The sequence below is a fragment of the Microtus oregoni genome, unplaced genomic scaffold, assembly GCF_018167655.1.
Source record: "Microtus oregoni isolate MIOR12 unplaced genomic scaffold, Mior012 000118F_ref0000498, whole genome shotgun sequence".
In the NCBI taxonomy this organism is placed as follows: Eukaryota; Metazoa; Chordata; class Mammalia; order Rodentia; family Cricetidae; genus Microtus; species Microtus oregoni.
This window is the reverse complement of record NW_024544747.1, coordinates 493,333-516,663: the sequence shown is the minus strand read 5'-3', so window position 1 is coordinate 516,663 and position 23,331 is coordinate 493,333. Positions and strand designations below refer to the sequence as shown.

Below are 23,331 nucleotides of genomic sequence, written 5' to 3'. Positions count from 1 at the left end.
TGCGCACACATGCATGGTGCACACACGTGCAGGTAAACACCCATGCACACACATACATGGTGCAAAAACATGTGCAGGTAAACACCCATGCGCACACATGCATGGTGCACACACACATGCAGGTAAACACCCATGAGCACACATGCATGGTGTACACACACGTGCAGGTAAACACCCATGCGAACACATGCATGGTGCACACACACGTGCAGGTAAACACCCATGCACACACATGCATGGTGCAAAGACACACGTGCAGGTAAACACCCATGCGCACACATGCATGGTATACACACACGTGCAGGTAAACACCCATGCGCACACATGCATGGTGCACACACACGTGCAGGTAAACACCCATGCGCACACATGCATGGTGCACACACACGTGCAGGTAAACACCCATGCGCACACATGCATGGTGCACACACACGTGCAGGTAAACACCCATGCACACAGAAATCAAATCAAATGAGGAATGGAGAGGGGCTCAGCAGTTAAGACTGCACTGCTCTCAAAGAGGACCTGATCTGGTTCCCAGTGCTGCCGCAGGGCTGCTCACAACTGCCTGTCATTCCAGCTCCAGAGGATCTGACACCTCTGGCCTCCACTCACCTGCACACAACATGCAGTCACACACACACAGCACACACATACACACACAGAGATAGAAACAAACATGATAAAACATTTTGAAATCTTTAAAAGATAAAATAAATTACAATAAAAAAAAGTAGGGCCAGGCAGTGGTGGCGCACTCCTTTAATCCCAGCACTCAGGAGGCAGAGGCAAGCAGATCTTCGTGATTTTGAGGCCAGCCTGGTCTACAAGAGCTAGTTCCAGGACAGGCTCCAAAGCTACAGAGAAACCCTGCCTTGGAAAAAAAAATTAGATAAAACAAACGTTTTTCCCACACTGCCAGCCTCCCCTTAGATAGCACATGTGGGGTGAAGAATGTGGACTGCTCATTCCCTACTCCTCACGACCCTGGTCTTTGTCAATTCTTTAAATTTTTTACTTTATTATTTTATAAGTATGGGTAATATAACACACACATACACACACACTTGTGCACATGTGTACCTGGTACCCAGTGAGACCAGAAGACCCCAGGTTCCCTGGAGCTGGAATTCAGACACAACCGCTATGTTGGGAAATGAACCTGGGTCCTCTAAAGCAGCAGCCAGTGCTCCTAAATGCTGAGATGTTTCTCTATCTTTGTCATCTTTTCAATCTGGATCCTCTGGAGCTGGAGTGACAGGCAGTTGTAAGCAGCCCTGCAGCAGCACTGGGAACCAGATCAGGTCCTCTTCGAGAGCAGTGCAGTCTTAGCTGCTGAGCCCCTCTCCAGTCCTGACAACAAGAACGAAAGCATGTACATGGTTTTACTTTGTATTACAATCATTACTTAAATGGGAAGCCAGCAGAGCAGCGGTGGAGCACACCCTTGATCGTAGCACTCTGGAGGCAGAGGCAGGTGATCTCTGTGCGTCTGAGGCCAGCCTGGTCTAGAGTGAGTTCCAGACAACTAGGGCTGTGTGTATCTGTGAGTTCACACAGATGTGGAGGAACACATGTGTTCACACAGGTGTGGAGGTGTGCATGTGCACGCATACAGATGTGGAGTTGGGTATATGCATGTACAGAGAAGTGGAAGTGCACATGTGTGTGCACACAGATGCAGAGGTGCAGATGTACGTGCACACAGATGTGGTGCATAAGTGTGTGTACACAGATGTGGAGTTAGGTAAGTGTGTGTACACAGATGTGGAGTTAGGTAAGTGTGTACACAGATGTGGTGCATTAAGTGCGTGTACACAGATGTGGAGTTAGGTGTGTGTACACAGACATGGAGTTAGGTAAGTGTGTGTACACAGATGTGGTGCATAAGTGCGTGTACACAGATGTGGAGTTAGGTAAGTGTGTGTACACAGATGTGGAGTTAGGTAAGAGCGTGTACACAGACATGGAGTTAGGTAAGTGTGTGTACACAGACATGGAGTTAGGTAAGTGCGTGTACACAGACATGGAGTTAGGTAAGTGCGTGTACACAGATGTGGAGTTAGGTAAGTGCGTGTACACAGATGTGGAGGTACGTACGCATGTGTGTGCACACAGATGTGGAGCTGGGTATGTGCATGCACACAGATGTGTCCACACATGTGGAAGTGCTTAGGTTGCCCTTGGTTGTGCCCTGACACGGGTGCTCATGCATGTGTATGTAGACCAGAGCCCGTTCTTTCCTACCATGTGGATTCCAGGGACTGAGCTGTTGCACAGACTGTCAAACTTGGCTCTGGTCCCTTTCTGTTTTTGCCCTGACAGGTGAACGCCTTTTCTGCATAAGAGCCTGGGTGTCCTTGCTTTTCAGTTTCCCACTTGCAGTGATTTCTGTCAAGCTGATCCATCTCCCTCTGTCAATAACTGGTTCTGTCTAGAACTGGACAGTGATTTTTTTTCCATGACCTCGAAATCCCGGCATTTCCTGTCTACATGTTTCTGCTTTCTTTTACCTTGCGCCTTTCCAGTCTGTAAGCTTGGGTCTTTCTCTGGGTCAGCAAGGTATTTTTCTACTCCGTAATTGCTGTCTTTTCCTATCGTTCCTTTTCTTCTTCTGGAGCCAGAACAATTTGGTATCAGAGCTACTGGTATTTTTCTAATTATTTCCATCCTTTTGTATTTGCTGTGTGCTTTGAAATATTTTTTCCACTTGTTCATCCAAGCCACTGATTTGAGTCTTCCAGTGACCATTCGGTCTTTCAACACATACACTATTTGTCATTGTTGCTGCTCAAAATAGCCATTTTATTATTGTATTTCCAGAAAGTGATGGAGTTGGGGATCTTGGACTTGGTTTTGTTTTTGTACAAAACTTGGATATATTTAAGTAGTCCTGATTGCTTTTTTTTTTTTTTCAAGACAGGGTTTCTCTGTGTAGCCCTGTCTGTCCTGGAACCAGCTCTTATAGACCAGGCTGGCCTAAGAACTCAGAGATCCATCTGCCTCTCAAGTGCTGGGATAAAAGGCGTGTACCACCACCACCCGGCCTTGTTTCCAATCTTAAGGTAACACAGACTTTCAAAGTAAGTGTGATATTAGAAGTCACAATAAACAAGGGACTGGAGAAATGGCTCAGTGGTCCTGAGGACCATTCTCAGCAACCACATGGTGCTCACAACCATCTATAGTGGGATCTGATGCCCTCTTCTGGCATAATAAAATAAATAAGTTGGGGGCTAGAGAGATGGCTCAGAGGTTAAGAGCACTGATTGTTCTTCCAGAGGTCCTGAGTTCAATTTCCAGCAACCACATGATGGCTCACAACCATCTGTAATGAAATCTGGTGCCCTCTTCTGGCCTGGAGGTATTATGCAGACAGAACACTGTAAACAAAATAAAATAAATAAATAAATAAGTCAATGAACACAAAGCAATAAAGAGACACGGTGAAAACAAGGCTGTTTTTTGGAAAACTGCATTGATCAGAGTGCATGAAAGACACTGTCCAGCTGTAGGAGGAACTTACAGGAACTGGCTGACAAGTACAAAGGCCAAGAATTCTGTAATACCTGACCTGTGACTTAAAAGATCAGGAAGGCCAGTCTAGGTTCAAGGGCATGGGAACAGGTGGTGTGTCGCGCAGCCTGAGGTCAAAGGCCTCCGAGCAGGAGTCAGGAGAAGAAGATGCTCCAGATCAAGGACTGGGTGATGCTCACCCACACCGGAGAGTTTCCCGATTCAAGTGCTAACTCTTTAGAAACTCCCTCAGAAATAGTATTGTACCAGCCATCTAGACATCCCTTAGCCCAAGCAAGCTGCCACGGAAATTAACCACGGCAACACTAAACCTCTAATAACAATGACAGGAAAAAGAGAGAAAACAGCCTGTCCACAAGAACTGTCAGGAATGAAGGTAACGAGAAACTGCAGACCCTACAGACGCTGAAGGCGGTAAAGAAACAAGTCTATGCTGGAAAGTCCCAGTCTAGTTGAGGAAGCCAGATTTCTTTTTACCTTTTCATAATATTGTCTATTTTGTGTATGTGTGGGGGTGTGGATAAGTGCACATCAAAGGACACCTTGTGGGAATGGGGCCCATCCCCCACCTGTGCATCCCGGGGACTGAGCGCGGGTCATCAGATGCGGCAGCAAACGCCTTTGCAGCTGAGCCATCTGACTGGCCTGACAAATTTATTTTTTTGAGCCAGGGTCTCACTATTTGGCCTTGGCTGGCTTAGAACTAGCTAGCCATGTAGACCAGGCTAGCCAAGAATCCATAGAGATACACCTCCCTCTGCCTCCTGAGTGTTGGAATTTAAAGTATGTGCAATGATGTCCAGTATCCATACATTTCTTGAAAAAACAAAAACTACCAGTTAATAAAGACGAAATCATCTCAATAGCCTTTATCAATTAACTAAGTGGAATTTTTTTTCTTTTGAGAAAGGATCTCACTATGTAGCCCTGACTGAAGTGGAACTCACTATGTAGGCCAGGCTGGCCTTGAACTCAGAGATCCCCCTGCCTCTGCCTCCTGTGTGCTTGGTAGAAGTATAAGCCATCATGCCTGGTTTCCAGAAAGAAAAATTATGTGTATTCATGTACACATGCACACACACAGAGTTTTAAATTACATTTATCGTGTGTGCGCGAGTACATACGTGTGTGCATGCGTGTGTGTGTGTGTACATGTGAACATCATGCCATGAGATCCAAGTAAGGCCAGTGAACAACTGGCAGGAGTCAGTTCTTCCCTTCGGCCATGGAGTCGCTAAGACTTGAGCTCAGGTCACTGGGCTTGGCCTTATCTTTATCTCCACAGCCCAGCAGCTGACTATAACGGATATTATTGTAAGAAAACGCTGAAAACAAGCTGTAAATGACGGTGTGCAGCCTGTAATCCAGCACTCGGGTGGCAGAGGCAGGAAGACCACTCTGAGTCTGAGGCAGCCTGGTCTACACAGCCAGAGCTGCCCTAAAATATTTTTAAACAAATACACAAAATAACTTAATGTGTTGTCCAGTTTTGTTGGTAGCAGAAGATGTGTGAAAAACATACTCTAGGAGTATTGTCAAATTTGGGCCACCAGGCTAAATCCCGCAGAAAATTCCAGTTTAGAGAGATCTGTCATCATGTTCTAGCTCAGCTCAGAGGCCCAGTCAGCTCTATCACAGTCTCTGTTGCCCTGAGACATGAGGGTAGCTCAGAGGACCACGGGAGAATGCAGCATGCCCTACCAGCTGGGCTAGGATCTGAGGACAGAGGTATGAACTGCACTTGGCAGGAGAGGCGGGACCCTCTTTCTACATGGATATGACATTGGAGAACCCTAATAGCCGGGTATTCTCGGGACACTGCAAGATCAAACTGTTGGGAGCATGGATCTGAGCACAGCAGAAGCCCGAGTCGGGAGCCCCCAGAACAGCAGCTCCCTCTCTACTGCTCTCTACACCTCCACCTTGAAGTCTTTGTGCAGAACAGCAGCAATCCCAAACAATACAAAGGGCTAAATTACGAAGGGTCTTTTGTTCTTCTATTTTTTCAAGACGGAATCTTTCTGTATAGAGTCTAGCCTTAAAACTGATATACAGCAGAGGACTCTTGCTGTCTGCTTCATTCCCATAGTTCTGGGATTACAGGTGAGTGCTGGATTTGAATGTAGTCCTGAGCTCAAAACCAAGCCAGCATTGTTGCTGGCCAAACACTCTACCCATCAGGCTACATCCTTAGCCCTAGTTTGTTTTTTGTGAGGATTTTTTGCTTCCTTGTTTGTTTTCAATACAGGGTTTCTCTGTGTAGCTTTGGTGCCTGTCCTGGGAACTTGCTCTTGTAGACCAGGCTGGCTTCAAACTCATGGAGATCTGCCTGCCTCTGCCTCCCAAGTGCTGAGATTAAAGGTGTGCGCCACTACCACCCAGCTTTGTGAGAATTTTTCTAAGAATGGTAAGTAGTGGGACTAGAGAGATGGCTCAGCAACCAGGTGCTATTCCAAAGAACCCAGGTTCAATTCCCAGCACCCACATGGTCGCTCCCAGATTCCAGGGGATCTGACACCTTCATGCAGACATGCATGCAGGTAAAACACCAATGAACATAAAATAAAAATAAATATAAATAAAACATACCAAAATACAATTGAAGCTTCATTTTTATTGTTCTGTTTCAAAAGTATGTAATCTGTTGCATAATAAAACGAGGAAGCACCCAAGGTCTAAGAGGTTTGACTGGAAACTGCCCACTATCCCACCGTAGGGAAGCCATTCGCCTTCACAGTGCCACTCATCAGCCTTTTCCTGTACACGTGTGCTTTCAGCAAAACTCAGAAATCACGATTATATAAATTCGTATCTAGCTTTTCAATATACCATTTCCCTCATATTAATAAAAATTCTCAACTGCTGTTTACAATAAAGGCAGATGTGTGACGAAAAAAAATTCTTTGTAAACATAATTTTAATGAAAGAATATTTCGTTTGTTTGCTTGAGACAAGGCTTTCTCTGTGCATCCCTGGCTGTCTTGGAACTCTGTAGAGCAGGGTGGCCTTGACCTCACAGAGATCCTCCTGTCACTGCCTCTGTCTCTGTCTCTGCTGGGATTAAAAGCATCTGCCACCACACGTATTTCATAAAAACATACTGCGGTGTATTTAAACTCCCTGCTAGTGGCAAAGGCTTCACTAGAAGGGTTAGTGTGGGGGAAGCACACAGTCAAGACCACTGTTTCCTACAAAGCTTCCTTTTGAGAACCCAGGAGGCCACCAGAGATCGGGTGAGGGGGTGAGGCGGAGAGAGGGAGCAGCTCACAGGTCCTGGCCCAGACGCTCCAGCTCGCACAGAAGGAAGTCTATATCGGCCCGGGTCAGTGTGGGGTTGGCCACCACCATTCGGAAGAAGTTGGCCCGGGTCCCATGGGGCTGGTAGCCAATCATCATGGAGCCCTTCTTCACCATGCGCTCCTTGAGCACAGGTGCCACCTGTGGGCAATGGGGGAGCCCTGAAGCGGCTGCTGCAGCTGCCTGGACCAGCTGCGTCCAGAAGCCGTGTCCCTACATGCTGCACCGTCTGTAGTGGGCTCTCTGCTCACACCCTTTCCACCACATGCAACCATCCCTGTTTTCTGCTTTCTCCCACCCTCTCCTCTCTCCAAGAAAACTGGAGCCGGGAACATCTCCCAACCAGCGCTGCTCCTCCTGGATCTCAAGTGCTCATCCTCAATACCTCTTCCTTAGTGCCTGACGAAGATCACCTGTGCCGTGTGATCTAGTGGTAACTTACAAAAACACTTCATTTACTGAACACAAGGATAAACAGTCCTCTTCTGCAGTAACAGCCCAGGAGGCCACGGCTCTGCTGCCTCTCCAGGGTACTAAGGCGTCCAGCACTAATCTATTCTTAAGGATACAGGCACATCTGGGACAATCCTTCTGGGTTCCGTCCCCAGCACAGTGGCAAACCTACTCCTGCCACACACTGGTGAGTCCCTCTGGTAACATTCTGCTGTCTCCTCACTTTCCAGAAACATATCTTTCTCCCTTTCTGAACCCCACGAAAGAAGAAGACAAGGGGGGTGCTCTTCTGCACTTGCCATCTCAAGAGTGAGGCTGGAGCATGCTATACCAGGCAGAGCCAGCAGAGGGCGAAGCCTACCTGAGACAGCCTTTCAGTGTAATCTGGACTCTCCTTCTGCCCCCGCAGGCTGGGAGGCACAAACCAGAAGCACACATTGACAAACTCAGGCTGCAAGGAGGGATGAGGAAGGGATGAGCTGAGGAATGGGGCTGTTTCCCCGTCTCCGTCCTGGACCTTTATGAGGCTTCATGTATGGGATGGGAGCAGGGCACTCAAAGGATCCAAGAGTCCTACCTCCATGACCAACTCAAATCCTTCCCGCTTTTTTATCTCCTCCACCAGGTACCTGGGGATAAGGGGTGAAAAAGCACACATGGCAGAGGCAGGGAAACACCTGGAAGAGGACGAGATCTGGGGTCCTCCCGCACCTACCGGCTGAGCGCAAAGGCCTGGTCGATGCGCTGCTCCAGCCCTCGCTCCCCTTGCGCCTTCCACATGAGCCACAGCTTCAAACAGTCCACATGGCGGCCACACTGCACCACCTTGTCTCCAGTGTCCAGAGCCACATCATAGAACTTGTCCTGCTGGAAGAGGTAGCTGGCCTGGGACCCGTGGCAACGCCTGAGCAGGTTCTGTGGGGAGAGAGCTGTCAGAGCGGGCCTTCCTACAGCGCTGCACACGGGGGTGGGGTGGGGTGGGGCGTCTTCCTCTCCCTGGAGCTGGGCAGCATTGAGGGCAACTGCCAGTCAACCCTGACCTCTCTCTGGGTCGCTCCTAACACCAAAACTCTTCCCAAATTCTGTCCAGGATCCCTCTGACCACACGACAAGCTAGAAACCCTTTCTGGCACACAAGAACAGGCCACTGGGCTCATGGGAGCTAGTCACAGAAACTTGGTTTCAGGTGGGAGGGTAAAGGGAGCACATTCAGGCCTGGGTTCCTCTGTGGCAGGACAGAGGACAGGAGGCTGGGGTCCGGGATGAGGGCAGACCCACCGAGGTGTCCCGGAGCAGAAGAGCAGAACACTGCAGCCCTGCGCCGAGAAGCTTGTGAGGGTTCCAAGCCACAGAGTCAGCCCTGAGTGAGACAGAGCAAAACTTTGTCAGTGCTTCTTCCTCCCTCCCCTTCCAGACATCCAGTAAAGGGCATACCCTTCTCCTGCATGCCTGCCTCCCTCTTGCCTTCAGTCAATCTTCTCTCTAGTCCCATCTCACCACTCCCTCCCCAGGCTCCACAGTTTGTGACTATGGTGAGGACCCCAGATTTGAAGGGAGGGATTCGGGAAGGAGGCTGTGTGCACCTCTGGATCCCATCCAGGAGATGCCTGTGTGTCCGAGACAGCAGGACGCTCCCACCCCAGGCAGCCTGTGAAGCAGGAGAACAGCATGGGTCTTGTCCTCAGTGGAGCCCACCCTACCCCCTCGACCCAAGTCTCACTCACGTCCACATGGAACCACAATCCGTGACGCTGGCAAAGATCAGCAATGGCACCCAGGGGGTCAAAGGCCCCCAGCACGGTGGTACCAGAGGTGGCACTGACCAGAAATGGCACAGAGCCCTGTCGCCAAAAGGTAGAGGAGAAAAAAAGCTGTAGAGCTCAAGCTGTTCAGACTCTGGAGATGGCCCTACGCTCTCTGCACCCTTGTCCCCAACAATGCAGATGAGCAGAACCTAGGTCTTCCTAGGTTCTCTTTTAGTTTTAGTGCTAGGCTGGGGAGACAGCTCAGTCAGTACAGTGACTCAATATGTGGACCTCAGGTTGATCCCCAGAACCTATATGAAAAAACAAAACACACACCCACCTCTAGGCATGGTGGCATGAGCCTGCAAACCCAGCTCTAGGAAGACAGATACGTAGACCCTGAGCCAGCCAGCCTAGCTTAGCTGGTAAGCATCAGGCAGTAAAAGACCATCTCAAAAAGCAAGATGGAAGGCTCCTGAGGAGCAACATCAGAAGCTGGTGCTAGGGTTTCACATGTACACCAGTGCACACCACCATACATGCACACCGCCACACACGCACACCGCCCATGCACACTGCCACACACGCACATCACCGCACACTCACACCACCTCACACATACACCATGGCACATGCATGCCACCACACACTTGCAGCACCACACACACACCACGGCACATGCACACTGCCATCATGCATCCTGCTGCACACGCACACCACAGCACATGCACACTGTTGCACACATATACTACGCACGTGCACACCATAGCACACGCACACCAAAGCACATGCACACAAACACATGCACATACAAACATAACATGTGATGTCTTACTTAAGAGCCAAATACTATTGAAAGTTCCATACTATAAAAGTTCATACTGACATCAGATAAGCAAACAAAACAAATTTAAACTACCACAAAGAAAAGCCCAAACACAGATGGCTTCACTAATGAATTCTATCAAATATTTAAAAACTAAACACTACTGGGTCAGAGAGATGGCTCAGCAGTTAAGAGCACAGCACCCACCAGCAGATCTTCCAGAGGACCCAGGTTCAAGCTCCCACACTGACAGCTCACAAATGCCTGTAACTCCAGTCTCAAGAGATCCAACAACACCCTCTTCTGGCCTCCCTGGGTACCAGGCACACACATAGCACACAGATATACATACAGGCAAATCACACATATGTATAAAAATTAAATTTAAATTAAAAACAAAAAATAAGTACCAGTTCACAAATATTTTCTCCCTAAAATCAGAATACATAAAACCATCTTGAGCTGGAGATGGAGACAGCTCAGGGCAAGAACACTTTATCTAGGATGCCTGAGGCCCTAAGCAGAATCTCCAGAACCAAACTTACAAGAAGCAAACAACAACAACAAAACACATTAGCTCACTTTGTGTGTACACAATGGAACATGAACACAAAAATAAAACTAAGAGACAGGCATGACCTTTAATCCCAGCACTTGGGAAGCAGAGGCAGGCGGATCTCTGTGAGTTTGAGGCTAGCCTAGTCAACATGGAGAACTTAGGACAGCCAGAGCTACATAGTGAGACCCTGTGTCAAAAACAAAAGAAAATAAGAAAATAATTTCCTGTAGCCAGGCCTGGTGGTGCTAGCTTATAATCGAAGTCATTCAAGCAGCTGAAGACTGTCACATTCAAAACCAGCCAGGGCTACAAGGAAAAACCCTGTCTTAAAAAACATCCATCAATCAATTAATTAATTAACCCCAGAAGAGAGCTCTGGAGATGTTCGGTGACAGAACACTCGCTTGGAACGCTCAGTGTTCTGGGTTCAGTCGCCAGTACTGAACACATCACACAAAACCAAAGATACAGAAAGTGAGAGACCTGCCAGGTGGGGCTCCACACTTAGTGATCCTTGCACTTGGGATTCAGGGGCAGGAGAATCTGGAGTTCAACGCCAGCCTGAGCTACACAGGACTCTGTCTAAATGAACAGACCTAACTTATGCTGTGTGTGGTCATGCCTTAAACCTCAGGACTTGAGAGGCAGAGGCAGGTGGGTATCTTTGAGTTTAAAGCCAGCGTGGTGTGGGTTCCAGGCCATTGAGGGCTACACACTTAGACCCTGTTATCAAAAACTAAAAACAAAACAGCAAAAATAATGTAAATTATAAGAAACAGGGCAAAAGGCTCAGTAGTTATGAACATCCACTGCTTCCAGCAGACCTGAGTCTAACCCAGCACCCTCTGCTGGTCTCCAAGGGCACTGCACACACATGCACACCTACACACAAACATACATACACAGAAGTAAAAACAGAAATGAATCTTTAAAAATTTTGAATAATTAAAAGTATAAAACACTTATAAAAAGAAATTTTGTGCTCTTTGATTAGGTTAGCTATGATATCCAAAGCACAAGATACCAAGGCAGGGGTAGTATAAGCAGCAAAATGGCGAGGAGTAACTGTGTTTGCCATCATGTCTGACAATTTGTGTTTGACTCCTGAGCCCCACATGGTGGGAGGAGGGAACTGACTCTAAAAAGTTGTCCCCTGACCCCGATATGCAGGCTGTGGCAATCAAGAGGCTGAGGTAGGAGAATAACTCCAAGTTTGAAGTCAAGTTGGGCTATATAATAGGACTTTGATTAAAAAAAAATTAAAATGGAATTTCCAGCAGTGGAACCCTCCCCGCTGCAGGTGGAAAGCTCTGGTCTCGGCACGGCTTTAATGTGACACTGTCAACTATGAGTAGACACGCAATCCAACTGTGATGCTGGGGGAACACTGGGCTACTTAGGGTCATCAGGTGGCCCTTATGGTCAACCACTAGTGCTTGAGGAAGAAGGGGAGACCAAAGGAGACACCAACACCTGGCTGTGTCTCTTGCTGTGTGAAGTTCTGCACTGACTTGGTGCTTGCCAGCAAGAAGGCCAACACCAGATTTAAGCCTTGAACCTTGAACCTGAGCTGTGAGCCAAAACAAACCTCTTTTCTTATTAAATTACGCAGCCTCAGATACTTCCCTGTACTAAAGTGGATTAATCACAGGGTCTTAAAGAGGTAGCTGTCCAAACAGCATCCTTCCCAATAGCTAGAGAGTAGAGAGTAGAAGCAGCCACTGTTTATTGCTGGATGAAGGGATAATCAAATGACAAATACATTCGACAGAAGGTTTTTTGCTTTTGTTTTTGAGATAGGGTTTCTCTGTGTAGCCCTGGTGTCTTGGAACTCACTCTGTAGACCAGGTTGGCCCCGAACTCACAGAGATCCACCTGCCTCTGTGTACTGAATGCTGGGATTAAAGGTGTGCACTACCATTGCCTGGCTCCAGAAATTAAGTTTTAACACACAAACTTTCAGACACACTCAAACCATATCCAAGCCACAGTACTCTGGACTGTTCTCAATGAATGTAGTAATGCCCCCGGCCACTGTCATAAAACAAAATAAAAACAGATCTGTGTTGGGCAGTGAGGCAGAGGCAGGCAGATCTCCAAGTCTGTTACTGGAGAAACCCTGTCTCAAAAACAAAAAACAAACAACAACAAGAACAACAAACAACCAGACGTGCTCACTTCCATAGGTCCCCTTGGACGGGACGATTGAGAGAGTGGAGTCGAAGGCAGCACCTGCCCCTCGCAAGTCCTCCTGGATGGGGAGGGCTGTGTGGGGAGCAAGGGAAGTAGGTTGTCTCAGCTCTTCAGCTCCAGGGCCAGCCATTGTCTGGCCTTAAGACCCACCCTAATGCATTCCATCGTCTCCCCAGAGTCTCCAGTGTCTCTCCCAGCTCCTGACTTGATTTGACCAATGCTCCTATCTACCTCCCAGCACAGCAAACACTCAGTTGTCTTACAGGGATCTATGAGTGTCAGTCTTCCCTACACTAATAAAAATGATCTAGCAAAATAAAATGAGCAGGCTGGAGTGCCGGCTCAGTGGTGAAGGGAGCTCATTGCTCTTGCAGAGTTCCCAGGGTCAGTTCCCAACACCACGTGATGAATTGGTAAGAATTGGCAAGCATGAAGAGAAATTAGAAGAACATATACTGCTGGATTTTTTTTTTAAATATTTATTTATTTATTTATTGTGTATACAATATTCTGTCTGTGTATATGCCTGAAGGCCAGAAGAGGGCTCCAGACCTCTTTACAGATGGTTGTGAGCCACCATGTGGTTGCTGGGAATTGAACTCAGGACCTTTGGAAGAGCAGGCAATGCTCTTAACCACTGAGCCATCTCTCCAGCCCCCACTGCTGGAATTTTAAGATGGTAAAGTTACTTTGGAAAACAGATTGGGGCCAGGCGGTGGCGTTGCACATCTTTAATCCGGAGGGAGGCAGAGGCGGGCAGATCTCTTTGAGTTTGAGGCCAGCCTGGTCTACAAAGTGAATTCTAAGAGAAACCCTGTCTCAAGAAACAAAAAACAGGGCTGGAGAGATGGCTCAGGGGTTAAGAGCACTGATTGCTCTTCCAGAGGTCCTGAGTTCAATTCCCAGCAACCACATGGTGGCTCACAGCCATCTATAATGAGATCTGGTGCCCTCTTCTGGCATGCAAGCATACATAGAAGGGATGATGTATACATAATAAATAAATAAATCTTAAAAAAAAAAGAAACAAAGAACAAAATAAATGAAAGAGTAAACTGCTGTAGAATATTATTTTAAGGTGTGTTACTTCTGTCTATGCTCTGGAACATTTACTTAATTATGGAAAGATAAAGTTCACCTGCAGTCCCGAGGCTGTGTCAGCAACTGACAGGAAGTGGTAAGGAAGAGCCAGGTGGAGAAGGGTTTATAAGGAGGGACAAGAAAAAGCACAAAGACTTCTTGGGAGATGTGAGGAGGTGAGCTAGGTCAGCTGCTTGCTCTTCAGCCTCTCTGGGAAGCAGGATTCTACCTCAACCTTTGAATCATGAGTTCTTTAGCAGGACAGAGATATAGATAAATTCTCTGAGCAGCTTTGAAAGAGTCGATGCCTGTGGGAACAGAATTTATTTCCTCAGGCTGCAGCTCTGGTGGCCTAGCCTCTGCTGGAGGACAACAGAAAGCAGGTTAGGACTCTCTATCCCCAGCTGGGAACATCAATAGTTGCTGACTTCTGAGAGGAGGGTCAGTTTTCTTTACGGGTGTGGCACTTGGGACCACACTCCAATGAAGAACATAAACCAGAATCAGCATGCTGCTTACTATATAATAATAAAATAACAAGCCGGGCGATGGTGGCGCACGCCTTTAATCCCAGCACTCGGGAGGCAGAGGCAGGCGGATCTCTGTGAGTTCGAGACCAGCCTGGTCTATAAGAGCTAGTTCCAGGACAGGCTCCAAAGCCACAGAGAAACCCTGTCTCGAAAAAAACAAAACAAAACAAAATAATAATAATAATAATAATAAAATAACAATTATTAATACTAACGATGAAGAGGACATAGGTTGGAGGTGCTGCTTTTTGGAGGACTGAGTTTAATGAGCAGCACTCACTTCAGGTAGCTCCCACCTGCCTGTAACTTCAACTCCAGGGCTATCTGATGCCTTTGGACTCCACAAGTGTAACATGCTAACACACAAACACATCCTTTAACTATAAAAATATTGGAGCTGGAGAGATTGTTTTCAGTGGTCAAGAGTGCTCTTCTAGAGGACCCTGGTTCAGGGTTCAGGTAATTCCAGTTCCAGGGGATCTAATGCCTTCTTCTGGCCTCTGCAGATATAGGAACTCAAATGGATCACAGGTATACATGCAGGCAAAACACCCATACACATAAAAGCATAATAAAATAGTTTTTAAAATATGTAAACACAATTATTCTAAATAGCAAAATAGGGTGTTCATTCTATACAGTGACATGAAATACATATTTCATGTATATGGAGGTATTTCATGTTATCATATGTACATTCATATCTTATTGTTACATTTGGCTACACTGTACCCTAGTGGTGGTGGCGATGTTGATGAAGACAACAATAGTTTTGTCACACACTGCGATCACAGCCCACATCTGTAATCACAGCACCAAGTAAGCTAAGGCAGGAAGATCAAGTTTGAGGCCAACATGAGCTACACACTGAGTTCAAAGCCAATGCATGCTGCACAGCAAGAACCGGCCCCTAAAAACAAGCGCGGCAGCAGACACAGCTGACGTCTGGACGTGTATCTGCGTCCAGCGTTAGTCTAAGCACTCTGCACACGAACGCATCCATCCTTAGAGCAGCCTTCTGTCATTTCACACAGACCTGTCAGCGTTTATATTACCTAGCAACAGGCATTAGGGCATTGTTTTCAGTTCATACTTTGTTCCAATAAATGTCCTCGTGCACAGAATTCTATGAACTTGTACTAATTAACAATTCTCTGAGCAGAGGACCTCTGAATCTGCGACAGATGTACTTAAAAACTGGGCAGGGTATCAAACATGCCGTACCTTCTCCCCCATGGCAGCAATGCTCACCAAAGCCTGCATATCCTCCCCAGTGTCCCTCTGTGTGACTCTCGGTCCACAGAAACCTTCCACACTATTCATGCACCTACCACCATCCCCACAGGGTTGCTTGGGACTCCTTGGAAATTCAGAACCTAACCCACCTACAAGTGTCTGTAGAGTCCCCGACACTAAAGGAGAGGCGTGAGGAGCATCTCAAGCAGGAAGAACTTGAACCATCTTTCCTGAGGGGACAGAGGGTCCCTGCCCCACTACCCAGTGACCTCACTCACCTCAGCCTCAGCCAGACTGATCTGCCTCTCCAGGTCCTCAGGGTCCATTTTCCCTCTGAAAAGGAAAACTGAGTGAGTGAAGCCAGTGCACGTGCTCCAGACCAGGAGTGCTCACATAACACAGCTGGGTAAGGAGAGGAGCAATACAGAGGTCATGGTACAGACTGAGACCTCAGAGCACTGGGGAGGATGCTAGTGGGCACTGAGAAGCAGGAGCAGCAATTCTGAAAGAAGAGTAGGCGGGAGAGGTACACCAGGGACAGGGCCTGAGGCCAGAGCAATCTGGCAAGTAGGTGCCAAGCTGTGCCAAGCTGGGTCAGGGCCATGTCGGCAGAAGGACCTTCACCTCTCATCAGCCTTGACCACTCGGACACTGTCAGTGCCAAGTCCGAGAAAAGCGGCTCCCTTACTGACGGAGTAGTGACACTGTGGAGGAACGCAGAGGGCAAGTTAGCGTGGCCTGAGCCGCGGCCCAGAAGGCACTATGGCTGGGGAGGGCAACTGATGGGACCCTGTGGCCAGGACTGATGGGACTCTGTGGCCAGGACTGATGGGACCCCGTGGCCAGGACTGATGGGACCCTGTGGCCAGGACTGATGGGACCCTGTGGCCAGGGCCTTCAAGTGTTCATGTGCAGGAGTATCTTGGATCTGAGTTAAATACAGGCTCGGAGCTGGTGGGTCTGCGACAGCATTTCTAGAGCCTCCCAGGTGATGTCAGTGCCGCTGGAGCGTGAACTACCTCAGAGGTGGAACCTGCGCCTACAGCACTTGTCTCACCCCACCTCCAGGAAAGCAAGAATATCTGGCCTCACCCACTGGAGGCAGGGGAAGCCAGGAAGATTTGTGGGGTCTCTAGCTGAGCTGGCAGAAGATTAGACTCAGGAGTCAGGGCCAGGCCTGTGACTCTTCCCTACCTCCTTTGATGTGAAGAGGGCCAAGGGTGGCAGTGCCCGAAGCCCTCTCTGCTTGCAGTCTGGGTAGCGCTGATAGCGGGCCAGATTCAAGGCATACATGTTCGAGATGGAGCCCCCTGTCCCAGGGAGAGAATGGTAGCAAAAGTGAGTGGTAATGCTGGTCAAACAGAATGCCTCACATTAGCTCCCAAGCCAGGAATTCCTAGGATTCACAAATAGCACAGGGGCCAGACCAGCTCTGGGATCAAGAGACCCTCTATACCCCCTGAGCTGCCCACTAGAGTCACTTCCCCATGACGGGAAGCCTCTCGTGGTCTAGCCCAGTGGGACCCGAAAGGAAACAGCCACTGTCCTCCGCACTAGTTGCACAGAATAAGAGAAAGTACAGGAGGCAGGGCTTTTACAAAGACCCAAGGACGGCCCTCTTCTCACATACCAGGGCAGAAGACCCCGTCCCCGGAGTTCCAGCCCACCAAGGCACGGAGTTTCTTCAGCACCTCCTCTTCCATAAGTACAAACACAGGGGCAATCTCATACGTGTACCTGCCAGGGAACATCAGTGAAAAGGGCCAGGTAGGAGTACTGCCCAGCTGAGTCAGAGGGGGTGAAGGATCCCAAGAGAGAAGTCGGTGGATGTCAAAGAACCAGAGCTCACATGAGAAAACAGTGGGGTAGGAGGCACAAAGAGGCTGGAGGACAGAAGGCCAAAGGACAGACAGGAGGGAAAACATTCTCTCAGGAGGCATTTGTAAAAAACAGGGGCAAGGGGCAGAAACCACGGTCCTGTCCTACCCAGATGACTTCCCCAGCAAACCCAAGTTCTCTGTAGACATGAGGGCCCTAGATGGCTCACGGGCTGGTGTTGAGGCTCTCCGTGATGATGCGCCCAGCCAGAGCATGAGGATCTAAACCTGAGAAGAGCTGGTTGAAGAACCGGGGGTGACCTGGAGGACGGGGAGCAGGCAGGGGTCTCAGGGTGGACCTGGGTACTCCTGGGGCCAGCAAGCCCTCCCGCCAGGTTCCCAGGCACACCAGTCTTGACACTGTAGTGAATCACAGTCCGGCAGCGTTCCAGAATCTGTTCCTGAGACTCGCCCTGGCTCTGCAGCTCCAAATCCAGCAGCTGCCTGAGCTCCTCAGGCTCCTTCCATTCGCAGACCTAACAGGAGGCCGAGATGCAGCCATGACAGTTAAGACAGATCAAGAATGCTCTTTCCCAAGCATACACAAGCAAGGGGGAATGAAGGACCAAAAACCCAGAGTGCAGCTCTTGAGACTCATGAGGGACATGGGTAAACTCACTGGAGTCAAGTCTACAAGACCACGGGCAGGAGGAGGAAGGAGAAAGGGCCCACCTTCTCTGAGGCACTGGTCCCTTTCCGAATGGCCTCATCTACAATAATCCCAAACACGTCCCGGAGCAAGGCCTCCACAGCCATGGGATCCCCATTCAGAGCAGTACGTGGTTGGGAGGCAGCCATCAGGATGAGATCTGCAAGCAGGGTGGAACCATGCCTCATTTAGCCTGTGCCCCACCGGGACCCAACAAGCAAGACCTCCTACTTGGTAAGGGGCCCGAGGTCCATGCTAAGTGCAGATGCGGGGAGGAGGCAGCATCCAGAGAGAAAGCCAGTGTCGACAAGAAGGAAGGGAAAGGCAACCCACGCCAAGGACACAGCACTTACCTCTCTGCTCAGACCTAAGTTCAGACGAGCTGGCGACAAGGTACACAATGAACTTTTCTGAATAATAGGATCAAGACAGCAGAGGAGTAGGGTAAAGCCAGCAGTCACATGGCTGGGCATAACTCTCATGACCCTTGCCCAAAAGAGAACTTTTACAGATTTGGGACAGGGACAGCTGGCTAGGCTGAGCTCCCTGGGTAATCATTAGCTGATAGCCGGGTGGTGGTGGCGCACGCCTTTAATCCCAGCACTCAGGAGGCAAAGGCGGACGGATCTCTGTGAGTTCGAGGCCAGCCTGGTCTACAAGAGCTAGTTCCAGGACAGGAACCAAAAGCTACGGAGAAACCGTCTTGAAACCCCCCCCCAAAAAAAATAATAATAATAATTAGCTGACAGAGGAAGGGTGGGGCCATGACAAGAAAGGCAAAAGCAGGTGGCACATCCCCTCAGAGAGGGCATCATGAGTGCCCATGAAGTGGGGAAAGACTGGAGGAAGGCAAGGGCAGAGGGCCCAGGAAGGGCCTGAGATGTGCAAGTCAAGCCATCCTACCGCTGAGACTGCAATCCTAGTTTTGGGCTGCAGAGATGGCTCAGAGATTAAGAACACTGGCTGATCTTTTACACAGGACCTGAGTTCAATTCCCAGCAACCACATGGTGGCTCACAGCCATCTGTAATGAGATCTGGTGCTCTCTTCTGGCCTGCAGGCATACATGCAGACAGAACACTGTATATGTAATATTTTTTTTTTTTTTGAGACAGGGTTTCTCTGTAGCTTTGGAGCCTGTCCTGGAACTAGCTCTTATAGACCAGGCTGGCCTCGAACTCACAGAGATCTGCCTGCCTCTGCCTCCCGAGTGCTGGGATTAAAGGCGTGTGCCACCACCACCCGGCTTTTCTTCTTCTTTTTAAGGTTGTTTGTATCTCAGGCTGATCTCCAACTGGATATGTGGCCAACAATGATTGTGAACTCCTCATCGTCCTGCATCTACCTTTCAAGGGCTAGGATTATAGGGATGAGCCACTACAGGCAGTTTATGTCATCCTGGAAGTCAGACCCAGGCTCTGTACACTCTAAGCAAGCACTGTAACAACCGAGCTACATCCATACCCTAGCATCCACATCCCTTCTGCAGACGGAGACTTAGACATAGCTCAGGCTTGCCTTAAAACCAAATCCTCCTGCTTTAGCTCCCAAGGACTGCAATTAACAGGCCTGTGCTGCCAAGCCTCCCCTGCCCTGACTTCTGAAGTCTTCCAGAGGAACTGTGCCACACAAGCGTCCATGCTAGGACTGAGACAGCCCTGCCCTGCTGGCGGACACTGACACACATGCAGCAACAATGGCCTGGGATCTGATCCTGACCGAGCAGGTAAATGGCAGGCGAGGAGCCCTGAAACAGAAGGAAGAAGGCCATGAGCTGACATGGAGTAAGCAAGCTGCTTCCGACTCCGGCAGGAACTGGCCAGCTGGGATGCAGGGGCAAAGTTGAGTGGGTTATGGCAAGCCTTAAGCATCAACCTGACCTAAGAATCTAATTTTACGCTGCAGAAAATGAAGTCACTAAAGGAGTCTGCAGCAAGTCATATAATTAAGTTGATGCTGACAGCTAGTTTGCTGCTTCAAGCCTGCAACCACAGCAAGAAGCAGACACAGGAGTGTCATGGCAAGTTCCAGGCCAGTTAGCACTACACACAAAGACACTGACCAGTAAAGACAAAAACAAAACAAGAATTAGAATGGGAATGAGAAAGATGAGCCGGGCGGTGGTGGTGCTCACCTTCAATCCCAGCACTCGGGAGGCAGAGGCAGGGGCCATCTCCGGGAGTTCGAGGCCAGCCTGGTCTACAGTACAAGCTCCAGGACACCCAGGTCTACACAGAAAAACCCTGTCTCTAAAAACACAATAAACTGAACAAACAAAAAACATTTTTTAAAAATTGATGCTTTTAGCTGGATGTGTGTGGGCCCACTACTACAGTCTCAGTGCTTAGGAAGTTGAGGCAAGAGGATCACTATGAGTTGGAGGCCAGTCAGAACTACGTAGAACTACACAGCAGGGAAAAATAATGACAGCTTGAATTCTGCAGGAAAATGGATGGAGCTAGAAAACATCATTTTGAGTGATCACATGTACTTACTCATAGGTGGTTTTTAAACATAAAGCAAAGAAAGCCAGCCTACAAACCACAATCCCAGAGAATTTAGACAACAATGCGGACACTAAGAGAGACTTACATAGATCTAATCTACATGGGAAGTAGAAAGTAGAAAAAGACAAGATCTCCTGAGTAAATTGGAAGCATGGGGACTGTGGGGGAGCACTGAAGAGAGGAGGGGAGAGACAGGGAGGGGAGCAGAGAAAAATGTAGAACTCAATAAATATCAATAAAAGAAAAAATTAAAAAAAAACTACATAGAAAGCTCCTATCTTAGGGGGGGGAGAGGAGAAGAAATAAAGGAAAGAGAGAGAGAAGAAAAGAAAGAAAGAAAAAAGGACAGAAGGAAGGGAGAAAAGGCTGGGTGGTGGTGGCCTATGCCTTTAATCCCAGCACTTGGGAAGCAGAGGCCAGCCCACTCTATAGATCAAGTTCCAGGATAGCCAGAGCTGTTACACAGAGAAACTCTGTAAACTCTGTCTCAAAGAACATGCAAGAGAGGAAGAGACGGAGAGAGGGAGGGAGGGAGGGAGGGAGGGAAAAACTGATGCTCAAGAGGCCAGTCTCCAGCAGCGAGATGCAGAGTTGATAGACAAGGAGAAGCCACACCAGCTTTGGTCATTCTCTGGGTTACACTGATTCTGACAAAGGCACTGTTGAAGGAAATGGAAGAATCAAAGGTGACTGTGGAGTTTGTACTTGGGTGGCCAGAAAAGTTATAACCCATGACGAATGTGGAAGAGGGAGAAACCTGAATGAAAGTGAATATGAGAGAGACCTCCTGGATGTGTCCATCCTAGAGATCCACGCTAGGGGAAGACCCAGCTAGAGCCGAGTGAGATCATCTCAGGGAGCTGAGTCTTTGCAAGGCTCAGAGGATGGTGGGGAGAGCAGCAAAACTGAGGGGCACGTGGATCTGGAACAGAGCCACCTTCCTGAGTGCAACTGTTCAATCCACTGTCAGTCTTCACAGGGCCTCAGGCCAGCACTCTCTGGGTCTGGGGAACCGGGAATACTAGCCAGGATATGAGATGGAGGGTCAGTCCCTCAGAGCCACTCTGCTACCTCCCCCACCCCAACAGCGGCAAACATGGAGAACAAAGGTCAAGAGACTAAATGGGCAAACTGGGCTAGAGATCAGAGCCTGCCTACTACATAGAAAACCCTGGGTTCCATCCCCAGCACTACAAAAACAAACCAAAAACAGATCTTACTTCACGACATTCCGTACTTAAGATGCACTATGCTGACCTTCACACTGGTTCAGGGAGGCCCATGAACCACATTTTAAAAAGGGAACCGGGCTTCATAGTTTTCACTGCAAATACTAACAAATGTCAATACATTTTCTCCCTCTTTACACAACAGGAACATAACCATTCTTCTACATACTGCTTTCTTTCCACAAACAAAATATGGGTACGTATCATATTAGTACGTACAGCGCTTCCTCACTGTTAACATAACAGCTTTAGGAGATAAATTTTACACACCGCAGAACTCATCCCTTTATCCAGGGGTTTTAGTAGAGCCACAAACTTGAGCAAGCACTGCCACTACCTAAAACTCATCAGTAGTCACTGGTTTCTCCCGCCCAAACCTCTGGCACCCACAAATCCACTTTCCATTTCTACAGATTTGCCGGCTGTGCAGGCCGCTGAAAAAGCAGCAGACACTATGTGGGGTTTGTGACTGGCTTCCTTGGGGAAAGAAGCACACTGTTCTAAAGACTGCAGCATGAGCCAGTACTTCACTCCTTTTTATGACTGGTTCATACTCTATAGGAACATTATGTACTTCATTTGGCCATTTATAAGTTCCTAACTGTTTCAGTCACTTGTGGCATTGGCTATGATGAATAACGCAGCTATGAACATTTGTGTACAAGTTCTTGTGCAGACATGTGTCTTCAATTCCCCTGAGGATATACCTGCTGGGAAAACTGCTGAGTCACACGCTAACTATGTTTAACCTCTTGAGGAATTGCCAAATTGTTTTCCAAAATAGGTGCCCTTCACAGTTCTACCAATAGTGGACGAGGACACCAGTTTTCCACCTTTGCAGAGACAACCACCTGCATGTCTGACCAGGTCAACATTCATAAACCTTGTACCAATGTAGAAAATATTGGACCGGCAAAATGGCTCGGTAAGTGAGAGGTGCTTCCCACTAAGCACCTGGATTGGACCGTGGACCCCACATGAAAGATGTGGAGAACTAACTCTCGTAGAGAAGTTGTCCTTCAACCTCTGCATACATGTGCACGTGAATGCATATGCACACACATGCACATACACACAAAACAGGTAAACATAATTTTAAAAAATGCCTTAGAGGGGTAGTAAGATGGCTAAAGGTGCTTGTCACCCACCCTTAGGGCCTGAATTTGATCCCAGGAATGCAAATGGTGGAAGAATGGGTTTGCAGCTGCTGTTCTCTGCTGCAAAAGATACAAGTGCATGCACACAGGCAGCTCGCTAAGCAAACAAATAGAATTAAGAATCATATTTTTAAAATGTCTTAGTAAATGTCCAGACCCTTAGCTTCAGCAAAACAGAATGACACACACCTTTTTTTTTTTTTTTTTTTTGAGACAGGGTTTCTCTGTTTAACAGCTCTAGCTGTCCTGGAACTTGCCCTGTAGACCACCACTTTTGAAAATTAGGCGTGTAGCTCAGTGCTACAGTGACTTCCTACTGTGACTCCCAGCACACCTCCCCCACAATAAACAGACATCTCAATATAGTTTTATATAAGTGGATCAGTCAGTTTCTATGAAGCAGTAACACACTTCAAAATTGCACTGTTTGCCTTAGGAATCAGAGTTCTGCTGTAC

General features: G+C 48.3%; 1 protein-coding gene across 3 annotated transcripts in view; it reads right to left on the bottom strand.

Annotated features, from left to right (window-relative positions):
- Nucleotides 1–6,141: 6,141 nt before the first annotated feature.
- Nucleotides 6,142–23,331, bottom strand: part of Csad (cysteine sulfinic acid decarboxylase) — a 21,473-nt gene continuing 4,283 nt past the window's right edge. For 2 of the 3 annotated variants that reach the window (XM_041645950.1, XM_041645949.1), the window contains exons 2-15: nucleotides 18,006–18,142; nucleotides 17,683–17,809; nucleotides 17,504–17,594; nucleotides 17,087–17,193; nucleotides 16,651–16,766; nucleotides 16,081–16,160; nucleotides 15,735–15,789; nucleotides 9,012–9,128; nucleotides 8,871–8,935; nucleotides 8,566–8,647; nucleotides 8,003–8,202; nucleotides 7,865–7,916; nucleotides 7,649–7,738; nucleotides 6,142–6,975 (exon numbers count right to left, since the gene is read on the bottom strand). In XM_041645950.1, coding sequence (XP_041501884.1) covers nucleotides 6,802–6,975; nucleotides 7,649–7,738; nucleotides 7,865–7,916; nucleotides 8,003–8,202; nucleotides 8,566–8,647; nucleotides 8,871–8,935; nucleotides 9,012–9,128; nucleotides 15,735–15,789; nucleotides 16,081–16,160; nucleotides 16,651–16,766; nucleotides 17,087–17,193; nucleotides 17,504–17,594; nucleotides 17,683–17,809; nucleotides 18,006–18,131 — 1,482 coding nt within the window. In that variant the 5' untranslated portion in view covers nucleotides 18,132–18,142 and the 3' untranslated portion in view covers nucleotides 6,142–6,801. Of the gene's footprint in view, nucleotides 6,976–7,648; nucleotides 7,739–7,864; nucleotides 7,917–8,002; nucleotides 8,203–8,565; nucleotides 8,648–8,870; nucleotides 8,936–9,011; nucleotides 9,129–15,734; nucleotides 15,790–16,080; nucleotides 16,161–16,650; nucleotides 16,767–17,086; nucleotides 17,194–17,503; nucleotides 17,595–17,682; nucleotides 17,810–18,005; nucleotides 18,143–18,335; nucleotides 18,472–23,331 lie in introns of those variants that run through there. The other variant, XM_041645951.1, reaches the window with a different exon arrangement.